Source organism: Loxodonta africana, chromosome 3, assembly GCF_030014295.1.
Source record: "Loxodonta africana isolate mLoxAfr1 chromosome 3, mLoxAfr1.hap2, whole genome shotgun sequence".
Classification (NCBI taxonomy): Eukaryota; Metazoa; Chordata; class Mammalia; order Proboscidea; family Elephantidae; genus Loxodonta; species Loxodonta africana.
Window position 1 is genome coordinate 197,682,348 of NC_087344.1, and position 21,760 is coordinate 197,704,107.

General features: G+C 43.8%; 1 protein-coding gene across 2 annotated transcripts in view; it reads left to right on the forward strand.

The window, feature by feature from the left end:
- Nucleotides 1–21,760, forward strand: part of LOC100674634 (carboxyl-terminal PDZ ligand of neuronal nitric oxide synthase protein) — a 434,071-nt gene that overhangs the window by 122,873 nt on the left and 289,438 nt on the right. For both annotated transcript variants that reach the window (XM_023554221.2, XM_010594913.3), the window contains exon 2: nucleotides 3,805–3,876. In XM_023554221.2, the coding sequence (XP_023409989.2) occupies nucleotides 3,805–3,876 (72 nt within the window). The remainder of the gene's footprint in view (nucleotides 1–3,804; nucleotides 3,877–21,760) is intronic.

A 21,760-nucleotide genomic window follows, 5' to 3' on the forward strand; every position in this document is an offset into this window, starting at 1 on the left:
AGGGAGAATTGACAAGTCCTGGTTCTGATTGACTGTGGTATATAAGGTGGAAGCACATTCAAGGATGACTCCCAGGTCTCAGGCTTGGGCAACTGGTTGGGCCTATTGGGGGCCATTCACCCAGATGAGGAAGGTTGGGGGAGGAACATGATGTAGGGGGTGGGGGCCATTCACCAAGATGAGGAAGGCTGGGGGAGGAACATGATGTAGGGGGTGGGGGCCATTCACCCAGATGAGGAAGGCTGGGGGAAGAACATGATGTGGGGGTGGGGGCCATTCACCCAGATGAGGAAGGCTGGGGGAGGAACATGATGTAGGGGGTGGGGGCCATTCACCAAGATGAGGAAGGCTGGGGGAGGGACATGATGTAGGGGGTGGGGGCCATTCAAAAAGGTGAGGAAGGCTGGAGGAGGAACACGATGTAGGGGGTGGGGGCCATTTACCAAGGTGCGGAAGGCTGGGAGAGGAACATGATGTAGGGAGTGGGGGCAGGGAGAGCATGAGTTCCCATTTTTGAAATTATTCCTTCAGTTGCCAGGCATCAAGCTACCCACCTCCATCATCCTAGGAGCTCTTGGGACCCCACATACGGCAGAGGAGACAGATAGAGTAGATGCCATTTCTGGGTGATAACCTGTCACCAGGCATCCTCCTTTGACTGAGGCAGGGATTTGGTTTTGCATGACCCCTGGAGATGGTGACAGGACCCTGGGTCTCTGAAGTCTGTCAGCCCAGCAGGTGGGTGAGGTTCAGGCCTGGGAGCCAACTTTCCAATCTGGAATGGGAGGACACGGGCCTAGGGTCAGTTACCACAGAAATGATAAGGAGTTCGCCCATTGAAGTTGAGTGGTTTTAAGGACCACTCTTTAGAAACTGGGTTTGGTCTTATAATGTGTCTTACCCTTTGCTCAACATGACAGACGGCATCGGCCCCAGCAGAGCACAGAGGGAAAATTGCCATCCACAGGTAAATCTGGCCAAACTCTTAGATGGAAGTAGCTCTGTTTACCTAAGCGAGTTGCGAAGTGCTTTATCAGTAGGTGTTCCTGGGTAGGGTAAGAGGTTAATGTGCTCAGTTGCTAACTGAAAGGTTGGAGGTTTGAATCCGCCCTGAGGTACTTTGGAAGAAAGGCCTGGTGATCTACTTCCAACAAACCAGCCACTGAAAACCCTTTGGAGTGCAGTTCTACTTGGACACACATGGGGTCGTCATGAGTCGGCATTGACTGGTTGGTAACTGGTTTTACCAATAAGTAGTAGGCCTGCGGTGGAGCTGCCTGCTGTGGGCCCAAACTGTAGTGTGCCCACTGCTTACCACTGGCTGCTTGGAATTGTGCTCTGCAGGTTATTAGTACAAACTGTGGATTGATAGCTAGGGGAAATCCCTTTTGCAGTATTTGGCTTTTGAAACCTTCCTGACTGGGGCCACGCCTTAGCTCCAAATTTCAGGAAGAGCCCTCTCTTCCCGTAACCACAGAAAATGCGGTTGTCCTACTCTCCTCTTCCCCTACTCCTGTGAATATTTACTTGGGGAGACATTTAGGTTATCCTGGGGCTGTTAATTCCTAGGATATTCCTTGGGCAGTTTTATATGATTTGTGCATCAAAAGGAAAGGCAAACCCCAATGAATCAGTATGTAATAGGATGGAATATATGAAAAACCTAATATCATAGATGCTTAATAAATGGTGGCTTGGCCTCCCCTTGTTTCAGCCTTCTAAAAAAATGATATCTAGAGGTTATGTATACCTTTTGATCCAGCAAGCCCCCTTCTGGAAATCCAGCCTAAAGAGACGCTTGGGTGAGCTCAAAGGTGTGTAGATGAGCATCCTGGAAGCGTTAAGTGACCTTCAGTAGGGGAACCCTTGCGTGCTTGGTGATAGACCTGTACACATTGACATGGAAAGATACCGGAGTTGTATTCAAAGTGAAAAAAAAAAAAAATTGCAAAACAATATGAACAGTATGAAGCTTTTTATATAAAACAAATTTCCCTATGTATCTGTGAATAGAAATGTCTGTCTATGCCCAGAAAGAGAGACGTACAGCAAACTTTTGACAGCGGGGACTTTATTTGCTCTGCATATTTCTGGGTTATTTGAATAGTTTATGGTAAGAATGTACTTGTGTGGTAAACATTAACCTGCATGTAATTTGTTTTAAAAAGTAACTTAGAATACTCAGGTGAAATGTTTAATAAAATGATAAATTCTGTAGTCCATTCCTTTATCCCAATCAGAAACTTATCCAAATGTATGGGGTCTCTGTAACATCTGGGGCTAACTCAGTGACATTCTATTAGTTTAAAAAAATGCATGTATTTTTTTATTCCCCTCCCCACTCCCGGACTGCTTTAATATGTCCCAGGCACAACTGTAAGAGAATTATACCTTATCTCATTTCATCTTCTCTGAAGTTCCATTTTGCAGATGAGCAAATTGAAACGAGTCAAGGTTATGTGCATTCTCTAAGACCACAAAGTCTTTCTGATTCTAAAGCTCCTTGGTTAAACACAGTGTTCTCCCGTATCTCTGATGAAGAACAAGGTTAAAAAGGAAACAGTACATTTGCCTATTCTAGATATTTCATATAAGTGGGATCATGCCATGTTTGTCCTTTTGTGACTGGCTGCTTTCAGTCAGCATAATGTTTTCAAGGTTTATACTTGTGGTAGCGTGTATCAGAATTTCATTTCTCTTCAAGGCTGATTAATAGTCCACTGTATGTATGTACCACATTTTGCATATCCATTTACCTGTTGAAGGACATTTAGGTTGTTTCTCCCTTTTGGCTATTGTGAATAGTGCTGCAATGAACATTGGTGTACAACTTCGCGTACCTACTTTCAGTTCTTTTGGGAATATACCTAGGAGTGGAATTACGGGGTCATATTGTTGTTGTGGGAACCCCTGGTGGTGTAGTGGTTAAGTGCTACAGCTGCTAACCAAAGGGTCGGCAGTTCAAGTCCCCCAGGTGCTCCTTGGAAACTCTATGGAGCAGTTCTACTCTGTCCTATAGGGTCGCTATGAGTCGGAATCGACTTGACAGTGCTGTTTTTTTTTTTTTTTATGGTTGTTGTATATTTAACTTTAAGTGGTTATCAGGGTCAGAAGGGAGTGGGGAAAAAGGAGGCCATTACTTAGGGGCACCCAGCTTCTATTAAGGGTGATAGAAAAATTTGGAAATGAATAGTAGTGGTGGTTATACAACATGATGAATGTAATGCCACTGAATTCTACATGTAAAAACAGGTTGAAATGGCAAATGTTTTATATATATACATACATACCTACATATATATGTGGGTGTATATATTTATACACATATCACACACACACACATTTATATACTTACCACACGGAGCCCTGGTGATGCAGTGGTTAAGTATTCAGCCATTAACTAAAGGGTTGGCAGTTTGAGTCAACCAGCTGCTCCTTGGAAACCCTATGGGCAGTTCTACTCTGCTGTCCTGTAGGGTCGCTATGAGTTGGAATTGACTTGATGGCAATGGGTAAAGGATAGACCACAGTTTTTGAAAAAGGAGATAATAATTTCTTATGAAGTTGCTTTTTGTAAAGCTACAATCAGTCTTTCGGCCCTAATCTCCTCATCTATACAATAGGGGGAACTGAATGACCTCCAAGTCCTTGTATGGGTAACATTCTGTGATTAGGGACACTTGCCGTTCCTGTACTCAATGAATATTTACTTCTTCCCCAAACAAGTCCTTGTATGGGTAACATTCTGTGATTAGGGACACTTGCCGTTCCTGTACTCAATGAATATTTACTTCTTCCCCACAGTACGTAGGAAGTCTGGATGTGCCGAGGCCCAACAGCAGGGTGGAGATCGTGGCAGCTATGCGCCGGATACGGGTGAGTGGCCAGAGGTGGGCTGTGTGGAGCCAGAACTCAAAACGTCTCAGCTGCTGTAGGTGCCGGAATGAATGCGTGCACCTTTCGCTCTTTGCAAACCCCAGACCTCCTCTTTCTAGGGTGGTTGATCTTGATTAAAGGTCAAGTTAAAATAAGAATGGAAGGGTACCTCCCTGAAACGGCTGGGGGAAGGGTACCATTGTTGCCTGGTGACCTGCTGCGTCTCAGAGTGAGATACTTGCTTACCCTTGAGTTCCTGTGGATAAGAGAGAATGGTGAAGTAACCTGTATTCAAAGATTTTAGGAAGACAGTTCAATTACTAGCTGGTGATTGGCTCAAAACCTTAAAAAAATAAAGCTATTTATTATGGTATAGGAGCCCTGGTGGTGCAGTGATTAAGAGCTTGACTGCTAACCAGAAGGTCGGCAATTCAAATCCACCGTTTGCTCTTTGGAAACTCTATGGGGCAGTTCTACTCAGTCCTACAGAGTCACTATGAGTTGGAATTGACTCGATGGCAATGGGTTTATTACGGTATAAAATATAAAATTTACTTCAGTTTTTAAGAACAAATATGAGATTTCCACAAAATTTCCTTGGTTGGCTGTGTTAGACTCTGGAAGTATGTGTGTATTCTCTTCTCCCATTTTGTGTACGTTAGAAAAGTTTGGTAAACATCCCGGCCTGGTACTCTCTGACTGTGGTACACGGAGCAGAGATGGAATAAGAATTACGTTGTCTTCTGATCACCATCAAGGAATTTGTCTGTCTGTTCGCCATTGAAACAGAAGAAATTACTGTAGACTTGGGCATTTCACAGATAGGTTTGAGATTGCAGTTTTTCACTTGGTCTCATGAGAATGTCCAAATTTCATTATATTAGTTTTTTAGAGAGAATAGGTTGTTGGAGGAGGCTAAATTGGACATCTCTGGATGTAGGCTGGTTTGGCCTCGTCCTTCAGGATAATCTACTCACAAAACATGTAGCAGATGCTGGATGCTTCATTTTGCTTGGCCAGTTATAGTTTTAGGCAGTTCTTCATCTGACTGACAGAAATCTCAGTTCAGTGAGAGCAACTTCGGGAAGAAAATTCGCATGTTTGCTGATGTTTCTCTGAGCAGTTTATCAACCTAATAATCTTTTCATTGCCTTGATCTACCCAGTCTTTCAGCATTTTTTCTTGTTAAATGGAATTTATTGAAATTACTATTAAATATAACAATCCTATTTTTCATGGATATAGTAATGTGTAGTGTCAAAGTAAGGAGCCCTGGAGGTGCAAAGATGAAGCGCTCGGCTGCTAACCAAAAGGTTGGTGGTTTGAAACCCAGCAGCAGCTCCATGGGAGAAAAAACCTGGTGATCTGCTCCTGTAAAGATTATACAACCTAGGAAACCCTATGGGGCAGTTGTACTCTGTCATATAGGGTCACTATGAGTAGGAATCGTCTGGTCAGCACACAATAACAGCTTCAAAGTACTTTCACATGAGTTATTTCATTTAAGTGCTCATAACAAGCTGTAAAGTGGGGGTCATGTTACTGTCATTTTGTAGATTAAAATGAGGCTCAAAGAGGGGAAATGAGGAGTCAGAGGAGTCTAGGAAGTGGTAGGCATGGGGCCTGAATGCAATTTTTCACTTGGTCTCATGAGAACATGCAAATTTCATCACCTCCTTCTGCTTCAGACTCGCTGTTCAGGTTTGGCATTTTCCAGGCTTCTTCTCTTCTCTTCCTTTGCCTTTTAGCTCACATAGAAAGCCCAGAGGCCTTGGCTGGAAAATATTTGGTGGTGTTACCCTTGTTAGAGGAGCCCTGGGAGCACAGTGGTTAAGCGCTTGGCTGCTAACTGAGAGGCCAATGGTTCGAACCCACTAGCTGCTCTGTGGGAGAAAGATGTGGCAGGCTGTTCCTGTAAAGATTACAGTCTTGGGAATCCTATGAGGCGGCTCTGCTCTGTCCTGTAGGGCTGCTATCAGTTGCATTGGACTTGATGGCAAGGGCGACCGTTGTTGGGGTGGGCTACTGCCCTCACTGTTGGCATTGTTGCTGCTGTGACAAGAAGAACTAGACCTGGAGCTGGCCTCTCCTTGAGGTTTCAGCCAAAAAAGTCCCTCTTTCGTGTTTGACTAAGGGGTGGGGAATATGTTGTTGTTAGTATCACTGTCATTAGTAATAAAACCAAAACCAGACTCATTGTCATCCATTCTGACTCAGAGTGACCCTATAGGACAGAGTAGAGCTTCCCCATATGGTTTCTAAGGTTGTAAATCTTTAAGGAAGCAGACTGCCACATCTTCCTGCCACGGAGTGGCTGGTGGGTTCAAACCATTGACCTTTCTTTCCGTTAGCAGGTGAGCGCTAAATCACTGTGCCACCAGGGCTCCTTATCATTAGTAATAGTAGCTTAGTAACTATCAATAATAGTCAAAGCCTGTTGCCTTTGAGTTGTTTGCAGCTCATAGCGATCAATAATACTAAAAAAAAAAAAAATAAAAAATACTAGCTACTATTTATTCAACACTTAGTATGTGTCAGATACTTTGTTGGGCTATTAAATATTGAAATAATGTTTTATCATTTTATTGTTTATAAGTGCTCTAGATGAGGTAAAGATATTATTTGAAAACCTGGTTGATGTAGTGCTAGAAGCTGAGCCCCCTAGATTGGAAGTATTATACAATAGCTGTAACAATGGGCTCAAACAGGCCAGTGATTATGAAGATGGCACAGTTCTGGGCAACGTTTTCTTCTGGTATACATGAGGTCACTACGAGTAGGAGCTGACTTAATGGCAGTTAACAACACAGATAAGGAAATGGAAGCTTGGCAAGGTTAAATAATTCATTCTAGGTCAAATTGCTATTAATAGGTGGAGCTGGGATTCACACCCAGGACAGTGCCTCCTCCTTTGGGACCCTGCAGAAGGCTCTTTGTGATGCTCATTTGGGTGATGAGTTGAGAAGCCAAAGGATTAGTGCAGGGAACCTCTGCAGTAAGAGAGGCAGTGGCAGAAGCAGAACTTGGTACAGGAAAACGTCACCTGGGAGCAGAGGAAGGGTGGGGCATAGGATCTGGAAGCCTTTGGGGCTGCAGTGATGTCCTGGCCTCCTTTCCCCTCATCACCTGCCAGCCGGCTGGCCCCCGTGTCTGTTCCTGCAGCTCTCTTCCCTATAAGCTGCTTCCGGCACTTAATGAGAAGCTCGTTAAATCACCCATTGCTGTGGAGTCAGTTCTGACTCATAGCGACCCTCTAAGACAGGTTAGGACTGCCCCATAGGGTTTTCAAAGCTGTAATCTTTAAGGAAGCAGACTGCCACATTTTTCTCCCACAGAGCAGCTGGTGGTTTTGAACCGCCGACCTTTTGGTTAGCAGCCGAGCGCTTAACCACTGTGCCACCAGAGCTCTTTTCATTAGATTAAAGGGAGGAATTAATTAGCCAGAAAGCTGTTTGGTTTGGCTGTCCAGTCACTTGTTTAGACTGGCCACTATTAACAGCAAAACTCTGGGTGTGTGTTTTACCCCAAACCCCGTAATTCACCAGACTGCTATTTTTCTTCTCTTTTCTCCCTTTCAAAAGCTATTTCGGCTGTAATTGCAGCTGTCAGAAACTGGGGCATGGATTTTTGTGTAAAGGACTATTCCTGACTCCCTGTCTTTTATGTTGAACGGTGCTGGAGTAACATGGGGCAGGAGACTGCGGGTTTCGGTTGCTGGGTGCTCTCGTGGTTTCACAGGACGCCGACCCCACAGCTTGGCCAGAGGAGCACGTAGTCCTTGGAAGAATTTATGATAAGGATCACAGTGCCTACATCTGTGAAATGCTTTGTGCCTTTCCAGGCCTTTTACTTTCTAATCTCCCTGATCCTTTCTGGAGCTCTGTGCGGGACAGGAGATGGACAGATAAGATGGTGTCCACTTCTCAGATGGGCAGGTGCTCAGAGCAGCGAAGCAATCTGCCCGAGGGCACCCAAATTTATCCTTTGAGCTGAGTCTCCAACAGATGTATGGGTTTCCGTTCCTTCCCCAGTTCTATACCCACTGTTGGTCCTGAGCTGAATATGTGGACTTTGTTGGTTTGACTGCTGTTTTTCCCTTTCTCTCTATGTCTCATTTCTCTCTTACACACATTTTTGATTTCTTTTCTAAAGTTATGTTATCTGTCTTGGTTTTTTTTAATTCAAGCGCTTTCAAGGTACTTTTTCTCAGGACATGTGTACCACCTTGGGTGCTGACCCTTAAATAGGTAGATTTTCTTTTTTTTTTTTTTTGATAAGAAACGGTTGGACCAGAACCAAGAAGCACTTTGGATGTTTCTGGGTGGTCTCAGGAAGCCGGACATGCATCCAAAATGGATTGTCAGGTTTCTTGGTGTCACAGGGGCTTCCTGGCTAAACTGCTTCAGGCCAGGGCCTGGGAGTTCCTTATACTGGACTTCTGAGTGCTAGATCTGAGACTGTTCCTTGTAGATAGGACTGCATGTTAGCACAGTCGTTGGTACCAGAACGCACCTGAGTGAAAGCACCAGGGCTTCTTAAAAATCTCCTGAATTTAGCCTTTTCACCTTCACCTTCTCTAACAATTCCCCAAATATATCACTCCTGGCCCTGATTCACACTGGAACTGTGCCTGGTGACTGGTGTTGGCTTGTTCCTGGGACAGTGTGTTTGGAGGCTGCTTAGAGTGGAGACCATGCTGGTGAAGCCTGAGACCTGGGAGGTGGTGGAGACAGACCCAAGGAGCAGGAGAGCCAGCCCTGCCCCCGCTGGACAAGGGTGTTTAGTGCTTCTCCTGGCCTGGTGACTAACTGCTATTCGCATATATTTTAACAACTACATTTACAACTTTAAAAATACCTTCACACACATTATTTCCTTTGATCAACCCAGTGTGTTTCTGTTTGTTACCATGAGAAGTAGGCAGGTGGGGCAGAGGGGGAAGGAATACCCAGCTCACTGTCCACACAGGCCAACATGATGTATGTGCATTCCTTCATTCATTTGCTTGCTCTGTGCCGGGCACTCTGTTGGGTGGTGATACTCAGCAATGGACACATAATTGTATAAGTAAGAAAAGGGCAAGAGGCTAGGAAAGAGTATAACTGGGAGATCTAACCCAGTTTGGGGGTGACAGGGAAGGCGTTGTGGAGGTCCAGGAGATCAAATCATAGACGCTGCAGGCAGATGGCATCTGAGATGAGGATATTGAGGTTCAGAGAGGACTTGAAGATCCTGGGGGGAAGTGTCCATATTGTAGCTATCTTTGAATCCCAAGTGCCTAACCATTGGTACATACTCCGGTAGTGTTCCCCGAATGATTGAATGATTTAAATGTTTTTCCCAGTGAAGTGCACCTGCTTACACCCAGCCTGTACGTACTTCAGACACGCAGGATCCTGACACGTCATCGTCTGAAGTGACTGTTATCACAGCTCATCAGCTTGATCACTGGATTTTATAGGCCCAGGGTGACACAGGAGGAAGACCCAGACCTTCTGAAGCCCAGCCTAGCCCACTTTCCACTGTTGCTTAGTAAGGCCGGTGGAAATTCTCTGCACGTTCGCTGCTTCCTTGCTTTCTTTGGACACATTCTAGGGACTTTCCTTGATTCGTTAGGAATTGGGGTGAACTGTGAGGATCTCTGTCAAATGGATTTGGGATGAGCTACAGTGATGGGTAGCGATAGCTTTTGAATCTGCTCTACCACCTTCCTTCTTTGTTTCCTTATCTGGGATTTGCCATTTTCCTGAAGGCTGAGAGAAGTACCTTTAGCTGATTGTCTTGTACAAACAATAACTCCAGTAGGTTAAATGGTGAGCCCCCCGAATATATATCTGCCTGGAACCTGAGAATGCAACCTTACTTGAAATTGGGTTAAAATCATCCTGGTGACAAGTGATTTTATAAGAGAAAGGCACGGGGGGATTTGAGACACAGACACATAAGAGGTAAGGCCATGTTAAGATGGAGGCAGAGAATGTAGTGATGGGCCTACAAGCCAAGGAATGCCAAGGTTTGCCTGTAGTCACAGAAGTTAGGAGACAGGTGTGGAACAGATTCTCCTTCAGAGTCTTCAGAAGGAACCAACCCTCCTAACACCTTGATTTTGGATTTCTGGCCTTCAGAACTGTGAAAGAATAAATTTCTGGTGCTTCTCCCTCCCCTCCTCCATGTTCTTCTTCATATAGTCCACCTTCTTGGATTATTTGCTCAGCATACAGATTGAATAAGTATGGTGAAAGGAGACAACCCTGATGCACACCTTTCCTGACTTTAAACCCAGCAGTATCCAAATTTCTGGTGCTTTAAGCCACTTAGTTTGTGGTACACGCAGCCCCCGATTCATGAGTTACCACAAACACCATACTTATCACTGTCCGTTTTTTTGTACACGTTGCCATTAGCAATAGGTACTACATGCAGTGTTGCACCACGTAATTTGCTGATGTTGTCACTTTCATGCCAACCCCCAAAGGCAAATACAGATTGGATTTATAAAGGTACTGATTATCAAAGGCAATAATAATGAATATTATTAATCATTATTCAATAAAAACCAAACAAAACAAAAAAACCGAGGTATTTGACTTATGTCAGAACTGACTTATGATAGAGTCGTTGGAATGGAGCCACATCTTAAGTCGGGCACTACCAGTAATTTGTTATGGCAGCCTTAGGAAGCTAATACAATGACCCTGGTTTGTTCCCTTGTTTGTCTTACTCTTAAAAAATCCTGTTTCCTTTATATTCTGTATTAGTTTCCTATTGGTACTGCAACAAGTTACCACAAACTAAATGATTTCATACAAATTTATAATCTTACAGTTCCTAGAGGTCAGGAGTCTAAAGTGGGTGTTATAGGGCTAAAATCAAGATGTCAGCAGAGCTTCATTCTGCTTGGAGACGTTCCTTCTCTGGCTCTGAGCCTCCTGCCTCCCTCTCCAAGGATCTTTGTGATTCTACTGGGTCTACCTGGATGACCTAGGATAATTTTCTCAAGATCCTGTACTTAAATTATGAGGCCAAGAGACAGAAAGTGCTACATAAATCAGAGACTACATCAGCCTGTGACCAGAAGAACTAGACGGTGCCTGGCTACAACCGATGACTGCCATGAAGGAGCAGGAGAGAAGTGGGATGCAGACCTCAAATTCTTGTAAAAAGACCACATTTAATGGTCTGACTGAGACTAGAAGGACCCCAGAGGTCATGGTCTGCAGACTTTCTGTTAGCCCAAGACTGGAACCATCCCAGAGCCAACCCTTCAGAAAGGGATTGGACTGGACTATGGGATAGAAAATCATACTGGTGAAGAGTGACCTTCTTGGATCAAGTAGACACACGAGACTATGTGGGCAGCTTCTGTGTGGAGAGGAGATGAGAAGACAGAGGGGGACAGAAACCGGTTGAATGGACACGAAAGTAGAGAGTGGAGAGAAGGAGTGTGCTGTCTCTTTAAGGGGAGAGCAACTAGGAGTATATAGCAAGGTGTGTATATTTTTGTATAAGAGACTGACTTGATTTGTAAGCTTTCACTTAAAGCACAATAAAAATTAAAAAAAAACAAAAAAGATCCTTTACTTAGTCATGTCTACAAAGTCTCTCTTGCCATGTAAGGTAACATAGTCACAGGTTATGGGACTTAAAACTAGACATATTTGGGAGACCATTGTTCTACCAACCATGTATTCCTTGTTTATTTTCCATCGCAAAAAAGAGTTGTTGTCGTTAGTTGCTGTTGTAACAGCTCTGACTCATGGAAACCCCGTACGCAACAGAATGAAACATCGCCTGGTCCCGTGCCATCTTCACAACCATCGGTATGCTAGAGTCTGTTACTGTGACTGCTGTGTATTTTTTTTTTTTTATTTTTATTAATTTTGTTCTTGAGAATATATACAGCAAAACATGCACGAATTCAACAGCTTCTACATGTACCACTTAATAACACTGATTACATTCTCTGAGTTGAGTGACCATTCTCACTTTCCTTTTCTCAGTTGTTCGGCCACTGTATATTTTGAGTGCCTTCAGCCTAGGGGGCTCATCTTCCAGCACTGTCTTGGACAGTACTCTGTTGTGATCCATAGGGTTTTCATTGGCTGATTTTCAAAAGTAGATTGCCAGGCCTTTCCTCCTAGTCTGTTTTAGTCTGAGAAAAGATAGAGGAGGGAGACACGAGTAAGCCAAGTTATAGAGCTGAGACCAAGCCCATAGGTCTTCTGCTTCATTGCTGCTTGGCATTGGGTTTACCAACAGATTACCCTCCTCTTTAATGCCTGTAACAGCCGAGGCAAGAAGGAAGCTTAAGAGTATGCTTTGAAGTCTTGGATGATTGTCCTGCTCTTTTTTTACCAAAGATTTTAGAAGGCACCAGCTGGAAGAGGGAGGGAGAAAATGAGAGGAGAGGGAATATGGCTTTCTCTTTCTCTCTCTCTTTTTTTTTTTAGCTGTACAGCTTAGAACAATTCCAAAAGTTCAGAGAAGTTCTGTGTAAGCCCAGGGTTCGTCTGACCCCCTAGGCTGCTGGCTCTGAGGTTGCTAGTTGGGGTGAGGGGTGGCCAGTCATGCTGAAATCAGGCCACTGGCATTGCACCATCAGGCCTGCTCTGTGACTAGGCAAATCCGGCAGCCAAATATTTGGGATGATTTGTCTCCTTTGTTCCCAAATATAAGCACCAATTCCTGCATTTCACCTTTTAGCTTCCTTAGGATGGCAGCACCGTATAGTAGAAAGAGCTCCCAGTGAGGACTAATGAGATGTGGGTTTGAGACTTCTCCTCGAATTAATGTGTAACCTTAGTGAGTCATTTCACCGTTGTTAATCTCAGTTTCCTCATTTATGAAAAGGAGAACATAATACTTCTTGTTCCTTCTCTCTGGTTCTATTGTTGAACCTGGGATAATACATGAAAAAAACGCTTTATAAACCATAAAGGGTTATTTATATTTGTTGGTGTCATTTTTGTAGCTTCCTTTGGGTTTCAAAGCATTTTATAAATGCAGATAAATACCCTGAGAGATACTGAGCTGCCTCATATAATAAAAAATAAAAAATAGCTCCTTTTAATAGGCAGCATCTTTTATCAGGCTTCAGTCCAAACATCACTTCCTTAGGGAGGAATGACGAGGCCGTTTTGTCCTCTCCTGTGTTCTCCTGGCATCATACGCTCTTCCTTCATAGCACGTGTAGCAACTGTGTTTTCTCTTATTTGTGTGGTGCATGAGGACAAGGACTGGGTCTTTTTTTGGCTTGTTGTCATATTCCCAGTGTCTAGCACAGTGCTCATCTGTGCTCAGTAGATAATTGTTGAGTGACTGAGAAAATGAACCTTAGTTGATATCTATGTGAACATAAGGCAACGAAACTTGGGAGGCTCCTCAGAGGGGGTACCAGGACTGCAGTAAAGTCAGAGTTGACCAATTCTGTAACATTGCTGAGGACTCTGGTGTGTTGAGAACCAGACTGTAGTGCTGGACTCCGTTGTGTCAGCTGGGTGTCTCATTACTCCCTTACCTCATGATGACCCCCCTGAATAACCCAGAATAATAACCCCATCTCAAGGTCCTTAATTTACCATGTCTATAAAGACAAAGACAGTCCCTTTTGCCACGTAAGGTAACATATTCACAGGTTCTGGGGATTAGAATGTGGACGTCACTGAAGGGCCATTAGCCTTTCTACCACAATGGGGTTAGAATATTAGGCTTGTGGCAGGGAAGGAAAAGGTTCCTCCACCTCACTAGAGGTGCTGTGGTTTTGGGGTCAGCAAGAACAAAATTCAGATCTGGTTCCTTCTGTGTGCTAGCTGAATGACCTTGGCCAAATTACTTAACCTATCCAGGAGCTCTGATGGCACAACAGTTAAATCCTTGGCTGCTAACTGAAACCCATCAGTCTTTGTTTAATCGTCAGTAAAAGTGAACTAACGTCTTCTGGCAGACATGATTTATAGTTACATAGGAAAGCATACAAAGCAGTAAGTGAAGCGGCTAGAACGCCGATTACGCACCATAAATAATATTTCCTTTCCCTCCTTTCTAATTAGTGTGTACTGGGCAGGGACAGTGGGGTCAGAAAATCATATCAGTTAGTTGCCAGGCACATACAAGGACCTGATAAATTAAAAGCATGGATTCAATTGTTTTGTGAGCCAATTGCTCTCCCCTCCTCCCCCTTATCCAGCCTGTAAATTAGTGTTTCTTAAAATGAGTCCTGTAGCTCTCTTGGAATTGATGGATGTGCGCTCAGGGGTCAGAGGATTCGTTTGAAACTATTGACAGCAAAGTAAAATAAGCCTATTCTGGACTGTTGGAAGGACTACTTTATACATGAGCACTGTCATCTGTTATTGCCCACACTTGTGTTTGTCTGCTTGCATCTACTTGTATTAGTGCCAAGTAGTTCTTTTGTAATTGTTGTGCACTGAAGAAAAAGAACAGAAAAATTCTTTATATATGTTTACCGTATTTTTATGAAAATAACATGTGACTTCTATGTTTGTCAACCTCACCCTCCTCCTGCAAGGTATTTTCATAAGCACTACTATGCCAATTTTTTTTTTTACATATTGCTGTAAAAAAATTACCATACTGGGCTTACAAAAATACCTTGTGGGGGAGGGTGTGGTTGGCAAATAAACAAATTGTTATTGTTAGGTGCCATCGAGTCAATTCCGACTCATAGTGACCCTATGCACAACAGAATGAAACACTGCCTGGTCCTGCGCCATCCTTACAATTGTTATGCTTGAGCTCATTGTTGCAGCCACTGTGTCAGTCCATCCCGTTGAGGGTCTTCCCCTTTTCTGCTGACCCTGTACTTTACCAAGCATGATGTCCTTATTCAGGGACTGATCCCTCCTGACAGCATGTCCAAAGTATGTAAGACACAGTCTCGCCATCCTTGTTTGTAACGAGCATTCTGGTTGTACTTCTTCCAAGAGAGGTTTGTTTGTTATTTTGGCAGTCCACGGTATATCCAGTATTCTTCCCCAGCACCACAATTCAAAGGCGCCAATTCTTCTTCGGCCTTCCTTATTCATTGTCCAGCTTTCACATGCATGTGATGCGATTGAAAATACCATGGCTTGGGTCAGGCTCACCTTAGTCCTAAAAGTGACATCCTTGCTTTTTAACACTTTAAAGAGGTCTTTTGCAGCAGATTTGCCCAATGTAATATGTTGTTTGATTTCTTGACTGCTGCTTCCATGGGTGTTGATTGTGGATCCAAGTAAAATGAAATTCTTGACAACTTCAGTCTTTTCTCCGTTCATCATGATGTTGCTTATTGGTCCAGTTGTGAGGATTTTTGTTTTCTTTATGTTGAGCTGTAATCCATACTGAAGGCTGTGGTCTTTGATCTTCATCAGTAAGTGCTTCAAGTCCTCCTCGCTTTCAGCAAGCAAGGTTGTATTATCTGCATAACGCAGGTTGTTAATGAGTCTTCCTCCAACTCTGATGCCCCATTCTTCTTCATATAGCCCAGCTTCTCAGATTATTTGCTCAGCATACAGACTGAATGGGTATGGTGAAAGGATACAACGCAGACACAGATCTTTCCTGCCTTTAAACCACTCAGTATCCCCTTGTTCTATTTGAATTACTGCCCTTGGTCTATGTACAGGTTCTGCATGAGCACAATTAAGTGGTCTGTGTTTCCCATTCTTTGCAATGTTATCCATAATTTGTTATGATCCACACAGTTGAATGCCTTTCCATAGTCAATAAAACACAGGTAAATATCTTTCTGGTATTCTCTGCTTTCAGCCAGAGAATTGCCTTAGCTACTCTATATTCCAGAGCAAGTTTCAGAGTCTCTTCTGACATCCATTTTGGTCTTATCTTTCTTTCCTGTCTTTTTAATGACCTTTTGCTTTCTTCATGTATGATATCCTTGATGTCATCCCGCAGCTCGTCTGATCTTCGGTCATTAGTGTTCAATGCATCAAATCTCTTCTTGAGATGGTCTTTAAATTCAGGTGGGATATGCTCAAGGTCATATTTTGGCCCTAGTGAACTTCTTTTAATTTTCTTCAGCTAAAACTTGAATTTGCATCAGAGCAATTGATGGTCTGTTCAGCAGTGGGCCTTTGGCCTTGTTCTGACTGATATTGAGCTTTTCCGTTGTCTCTTTCTACAGATATAGTCGATTTCATCATTAGTATTCCATCTGGTGTGGTCCATGTGTATCCTTGCCATTTATGATGTTGAAAAAAGGCGTTTGCAATGAGTTGTCAGCCTTGCAAAATTCTACCATGTGATCTCTGGTGTTGTTTGTATCGCTAAGTCCATAGTTTTCAGCTACTGATCCTTTGTGTCCAACTTTCACATTCCAATCATGGATAATTATCAGTGCATCATAGTTGCATGTTCAGTCAATTTCAGACTGAAAAAGTTGTTGAAAATCTTCAATGTCTTCATCTTTGGCATTAGTAGTTGGTACGTAAATTTGAGTAATAGTTGTATTAACTGGTCTTCTTTTTAGGCATATGGATATTATCCTGTCACTGACAGCATCGTACTTCAGGATAGATCTTGAAATATTTTTTTTGTGACAATGACTGTGATGCCTTTTCTGTTATATTTTCCATTTCTGGCGTAGTAGACGACATAATTATCTGATCCAGAATTGCCAGTACCAGTACATTTCGGCTCCCTAATGCCTAGGAATCGATCTTTATACAGTCTATTTCATTTTTGATGACTTCCAATTTTCTTAGATTCATACTTGCATGTTCCAGTTATTAATGGATGTTTGCAGCTGTTTCTTCTCAGTTTGAGTCATGCCACATCAGCAAAAGAAGGCCCTGAAAACTTTACTCCATGTCATTAAGGAGGCAGCTCTTCCCCAGTGGTATTTTGAGTGCCTTCCAGCCTGAGGGGCTCATCTCCTGGCACTATACCAGACAGCATTCCTCTGTTATTTATAAGGTTTTCACTGGCCAACTTTTTTGGAAATAGATTTCTAGGTGCTTTTTCCTAGTCTTAGTCTGGAAGCTCTGCTGAAGCCTGCCTACCGTGGGTTACCCTGCTGTTATTTGCAACATCAGTGGGCTGGGTTCCAGCATCACAGCAACACGCAAGCCCCACGGTATGACAAAATGACAGACAAGTGGTGGATATATGTATCAGCTTATGGTGCACGGCTCTGTGGGCAGGGCTGGTATGCAGCGGGACTCACTGGGTTGGCTGAGTTGCTTATGGCTGCTGTGTGTTCTGATTAATTGCAGTATCTTTTCTGATTTGTTAACTCTTTGCCATCTTGGTTGTCAGAATTTTGAGTATTGCCCATGAGTATGTGTATGTCACACTCAAAAGAACTTGGATAAGATTGTTGTTAGTTACCACCACGGCCACCTCACGTATGATGGAATGAAATGTTGCCTGGTTCTGCGCTGTCATTGTGGTTGTGTTGCCTGGTTCTGCGCTGTCGTTGTGGTTGTTGCTGTGTGCGAGTCTGCTGTTGTGGTTGTTGTGTCAGTTCATCTCATGGAGGGCTTCCCTTGTTTTCATTGCTAAGGTAGCTACTGCCGTATTCCTGCTGTGTGTGAGGGCAGTGATTTGATTTCAGCTAAAAAGTCAAAGTCTTCTCTGACATTAACACTTGGAATTTATTAGTTATGTAATTTTGTCTTTAATTTATGCATTCGTATAAGGCCTCTATGCATAAGTAGTTTATATCTAGTTTTATGCTTCGCATATTTAAATGATAACTTCAATGATAGCAAATGTGATTTGCCAACAGTGGGTGTTTTCCTTTCTCCTTTTTTGGGGGGAGGGAGACCACTGGCTTTATTGAGATACAATTCACACATCATACAATTCATTTATTTAAAGTATACAATTCAGTGGCTTTTAGGATATTAATGGAATTGTGCAACCATTACCATAATCCATTCTAGAACATTTTCAGCACCTCAAATAGAAACTCAAACTCCTTAGCCATCCGCTCCCAAACCTCTTAGCCTCTCACCACCCATCCTGGGCAATCACTAATCTACTTTTTGTCTCTATAGTTTTGGGTATTTTAGACATTTCATGTAAGTGGAATCATACAATATGTGGCCTTTTGTAACTGGCTTCCTTCACTTAGCATCATGTTTTCAAGATTCTTCCATGTAGTGGAAGGTATTGGCACTTCATTTCTTTTTATTGGCAAATAATATTCCATTGTATGGACTTACCACATTTTCTTTATTCGTTTAAACACTGGGTGTTTGAAATTTTGTTTTTTTCTTTAACACGCGTCCAGAGTTTATTAAATGTGAGAAAACACTTGATGTGGATTGAGCAGAATGTGTTGGGGTGGTTACAGCTGTCCTCTCAGCCGAAGAAAATATCAATGCGCTTTCTTAGGCAGACGGGGGTGAGGCATTCTGATCAGTGTAAAGAATGGTACACTCAGGGAAAAACCTAAGTGTTTTTCTTACTCATTTAAAACATTGACATCCTTCTATGAGCCAATATCATTCTAGGCTCTGGGGATACAGCAATCTACAAAACAAAGTCCCTTTCTGCATGGAGCTTTTATTCTGGTAATTGTGATGGGGTGGAGAGAGGGGAAAATGAACATCTTATAATATCCCCTGTAAATTCTGTGTGGAGAGATAAAGCAGGGCATGAGGATAGACAGTGCCAGGAGGTAGGGGGTGGGTGCTGCCTTTTACAGTATAGTTGGGGAAGGCCTCCACATTACGGTGACACTTAAGTCTCTACAGATGTGACTGAAAAGAGGGAGCGAGTCGTGGATATCTGGGGGAAGGGTGTTCCACATGGAGGGAACAGCAAGGGCAAAGGCTCTGGGGTAGAAATGGGCTTTGCCATTTCAAGGCACAGCAAAAAGGTCAGTGTGGCCGGAAACTCAGGCATCCAGGGAAGAATGATAGATCACTTCCAGGAATTTACGCTCAGGAATCGCACCGTCAGAGGGCTCGGTTCACTCAGTACGTACTGAATACCTGACCACACATGCTGAAATGCATTTATCTTTCTACTGAATCTGCACTGAACTGAAAAGCTGCTCAGCATGAGGAGCTTTGCTTCTGCTCCCGAGGTGAGTGATTCGGGAATGATTTTAAAACCAGAGCAGAGGCTGCTGAACACGTTATCTATCAGCAGAGAAGAGTTAGTAAGAATCAGAGTTGTTATCAAAGTCATATACATGCTCACTTTTAAATAAGGTATCTTGTTTATTGCAGTCATTGATACCCAAGTCAAAGATAACGTAATTAAATTTCTGCTGGGTATTTACATATGACCCAGTTTTTGGCACGGCCCCAGCTCAGTCCATAATATTGCAGTGACCCATTTAATGCTAGTTTTTTTTTTTTTTTTCCATCATAAGCCAACAGTGTTTGTTCATCACAACAGGAGGGTATGCAGAATATCCTCAGGACATCCAGCAGGAGGATATCTGGTTCATTGCTGCTGTCTCACCCAGCCTTGGAGACCCACTCGTTCATTTTCTCGGCATTGGTAACGGGTTGCTCTGATGACTTCTGCTGTGACCTGTCACACTTAGTATGTTATGCTTTGGTGTATGGCTGGTTTCCTCTTGGGACCAAAAGACAGGAAGCGTGGTCTCTGGCCATGGAACAAAATGTCCTTAGCATTGTATACTGAAGACCTGAGCTACCAGGAGGGTAAGCCTGGTTGACCCCTGGCGAAAGGCCCTAAGTCATCAGTATGTAGCACTCGATACTTGTGTAAGTGACTTTTCACGTCCTCTGCCTTCTAATTTTCATCTCCAACAATCCCGTAAAAAGAAGGCATTATTCCCGGTTTACAGATAAGGACCACAGAAGTCAAATGACTTGGGCAAACTCGTTGTATTACTTTTGTCCTCATCAGTAAGAACCCAGTTGAGAATAGGTCGTGCTATGTTACTATGTCTCTGCCAAGCACTTCACCAGTGTTACGTACTTGATCCTCAGGACAACTCTGTGAGGTTTGGTGTGATCATCATCACATTCTACAGATGAGGAAACTGAGACCCAGAGAGGTTAAATAACTTGCCCTTGATTGCAGAGCTGGTGGGGCCGGAATCCAGGATTTACTCTAGAGTTTGAACATGGTGCAGTTGTAGCATCAAGACCAAGACAAGACTTCTGGGCAGAGATCTTACAAGGGCACGCTGACTGTCCCCGCGTTACCAAATGTCAGTCCAGGCAGCAGCATCTGTGTCCCTGCTTGTGCCTCTCTCTCCGGTCTGGGAACGCTGCCAGGCAGTGTACAGCACTAGATGTAAATAAGGCCATTACCTGATTTTTTTATAAACTCCTTTTTAGAGCTTGAGACTTATATCTCCTATGTGACACCCCCATTTGGATGTCCCAAAGGCAGCTTAAATTCAACGTGTCAAAAATGGAATTCATGGTTTCCACAGACTCTGCTCTTTGTTCTCAACCCCTAACCCCTGCAAGTTTTTCTTCTTACATGTTCCTTATCTCATTGAAAGGAGCCCTGCTGGCACAGTGGTTAAGCGCTCCGCTGCTAACCAAAAGGTTGGCGGTTCGAACCCACCAGCCACTCCTCAGGAGAAAGTTGTGGCAGTCTGCTTCTGTAAGAAATACCTATCGGTGCATTTCTACTCTGTCCCATAGGGTCGTTATGAGTCAGAATGGACTCAACAACAGTAGGTTTATCTCACTGAAAGATGTCTCAGTCATCCAGGAATGTCAACTAGAAACCTGAGAGTCCCCTTAGGCCCTTCTCTATTACTGCCCCTCCCCACTCTTAATAATTTTGCACCCTGTAATGGATTGAATTTGTCCCCCCAAAATATCTGTCAACTTAGTTAGGCCATGTGTGGTTGTCCTCCATTTTGTGATTTTCCTATGTGTTATAAATCAAAATCTCTGCCTGTGGTTAAAGAGGATTAGGGTGGGATGTAACACCCTTGCTCAGGTCACATCCCTGATCCAATGTACAGGGAGTTTCCCTGGAGTGTGGCCTGCACCAGCTTTTATCTTAGAAGAGATGAAAGGAAAGGGAAGCTAGCAGAGAGTTGGGGACCTCATACCACCAAGAAAGCAGTGCCAGGAGCAGAGCATGTCCTTTGGACCCGGGGTCACAGAGAAGCTCCTAGTCTGGGGTAAGACTGATGAACAGGCCGACAGAGAAAGAAAGCCTTCCCCTGGAGCAGACACCCTGAATTTGGACTTTTAGCCTACTTTACTGTGAAGAAATAAATTGCTGTTTGTTAAAACCATCCACTTGTGGTATTTCTGTTACAGCAGCACTGGATGACTAAGACCCCCTCCTAAAGATTTCCCAGATGTGTCCCTCACTCCCCATCCCTACTTTTCAAGGCCCAGGTTGTGTCCCTGCATGGGGAGGTGTAGTTGTCCTCCAGACTGTTGCCAGGCCTTAGGCTCGGCCCCTCCTAGCCATCGTGCACACCGCTGCCTATGCATCTATCTAATGAGGTTCTATAGGAGCTGTCTTGCTTAAAACTACTCAGTGAGGCTCCACCACCTGCAGGCTGGAGTCTGAACCTGGAGCAGGGCACACGGGGTTCTGCCTGGCACCTCAGCCACGGTGATGGTCTAGCTGCTCCTGGTGCCCTGCATATGTCCTGCTGGGGCCACCTCTGCCCCTGCTTTTCCTTCTGCCTGGGAAGCACCCTCTTATCAGTGTGGCTGATGTTTGTCTCCTCGGAACTCACCCACAGTTCTTATCTTCCACTGGCCAACCCGGGCTCTCTTCCCTCCCAGAAGCTTTCCCTGGTGCCTGCAAAGTAACTTGCCCTTCTTTTGTGTTACCATCGTACTCTATAGAGACCTCTGTGTCTGCATTTAGATAGATAGCTGCCATTGAGTTGACTCTGACTCAGGGCGACCTTACCTACAGTAGAATGAAACATTACCTGGTCCTGTGTCAT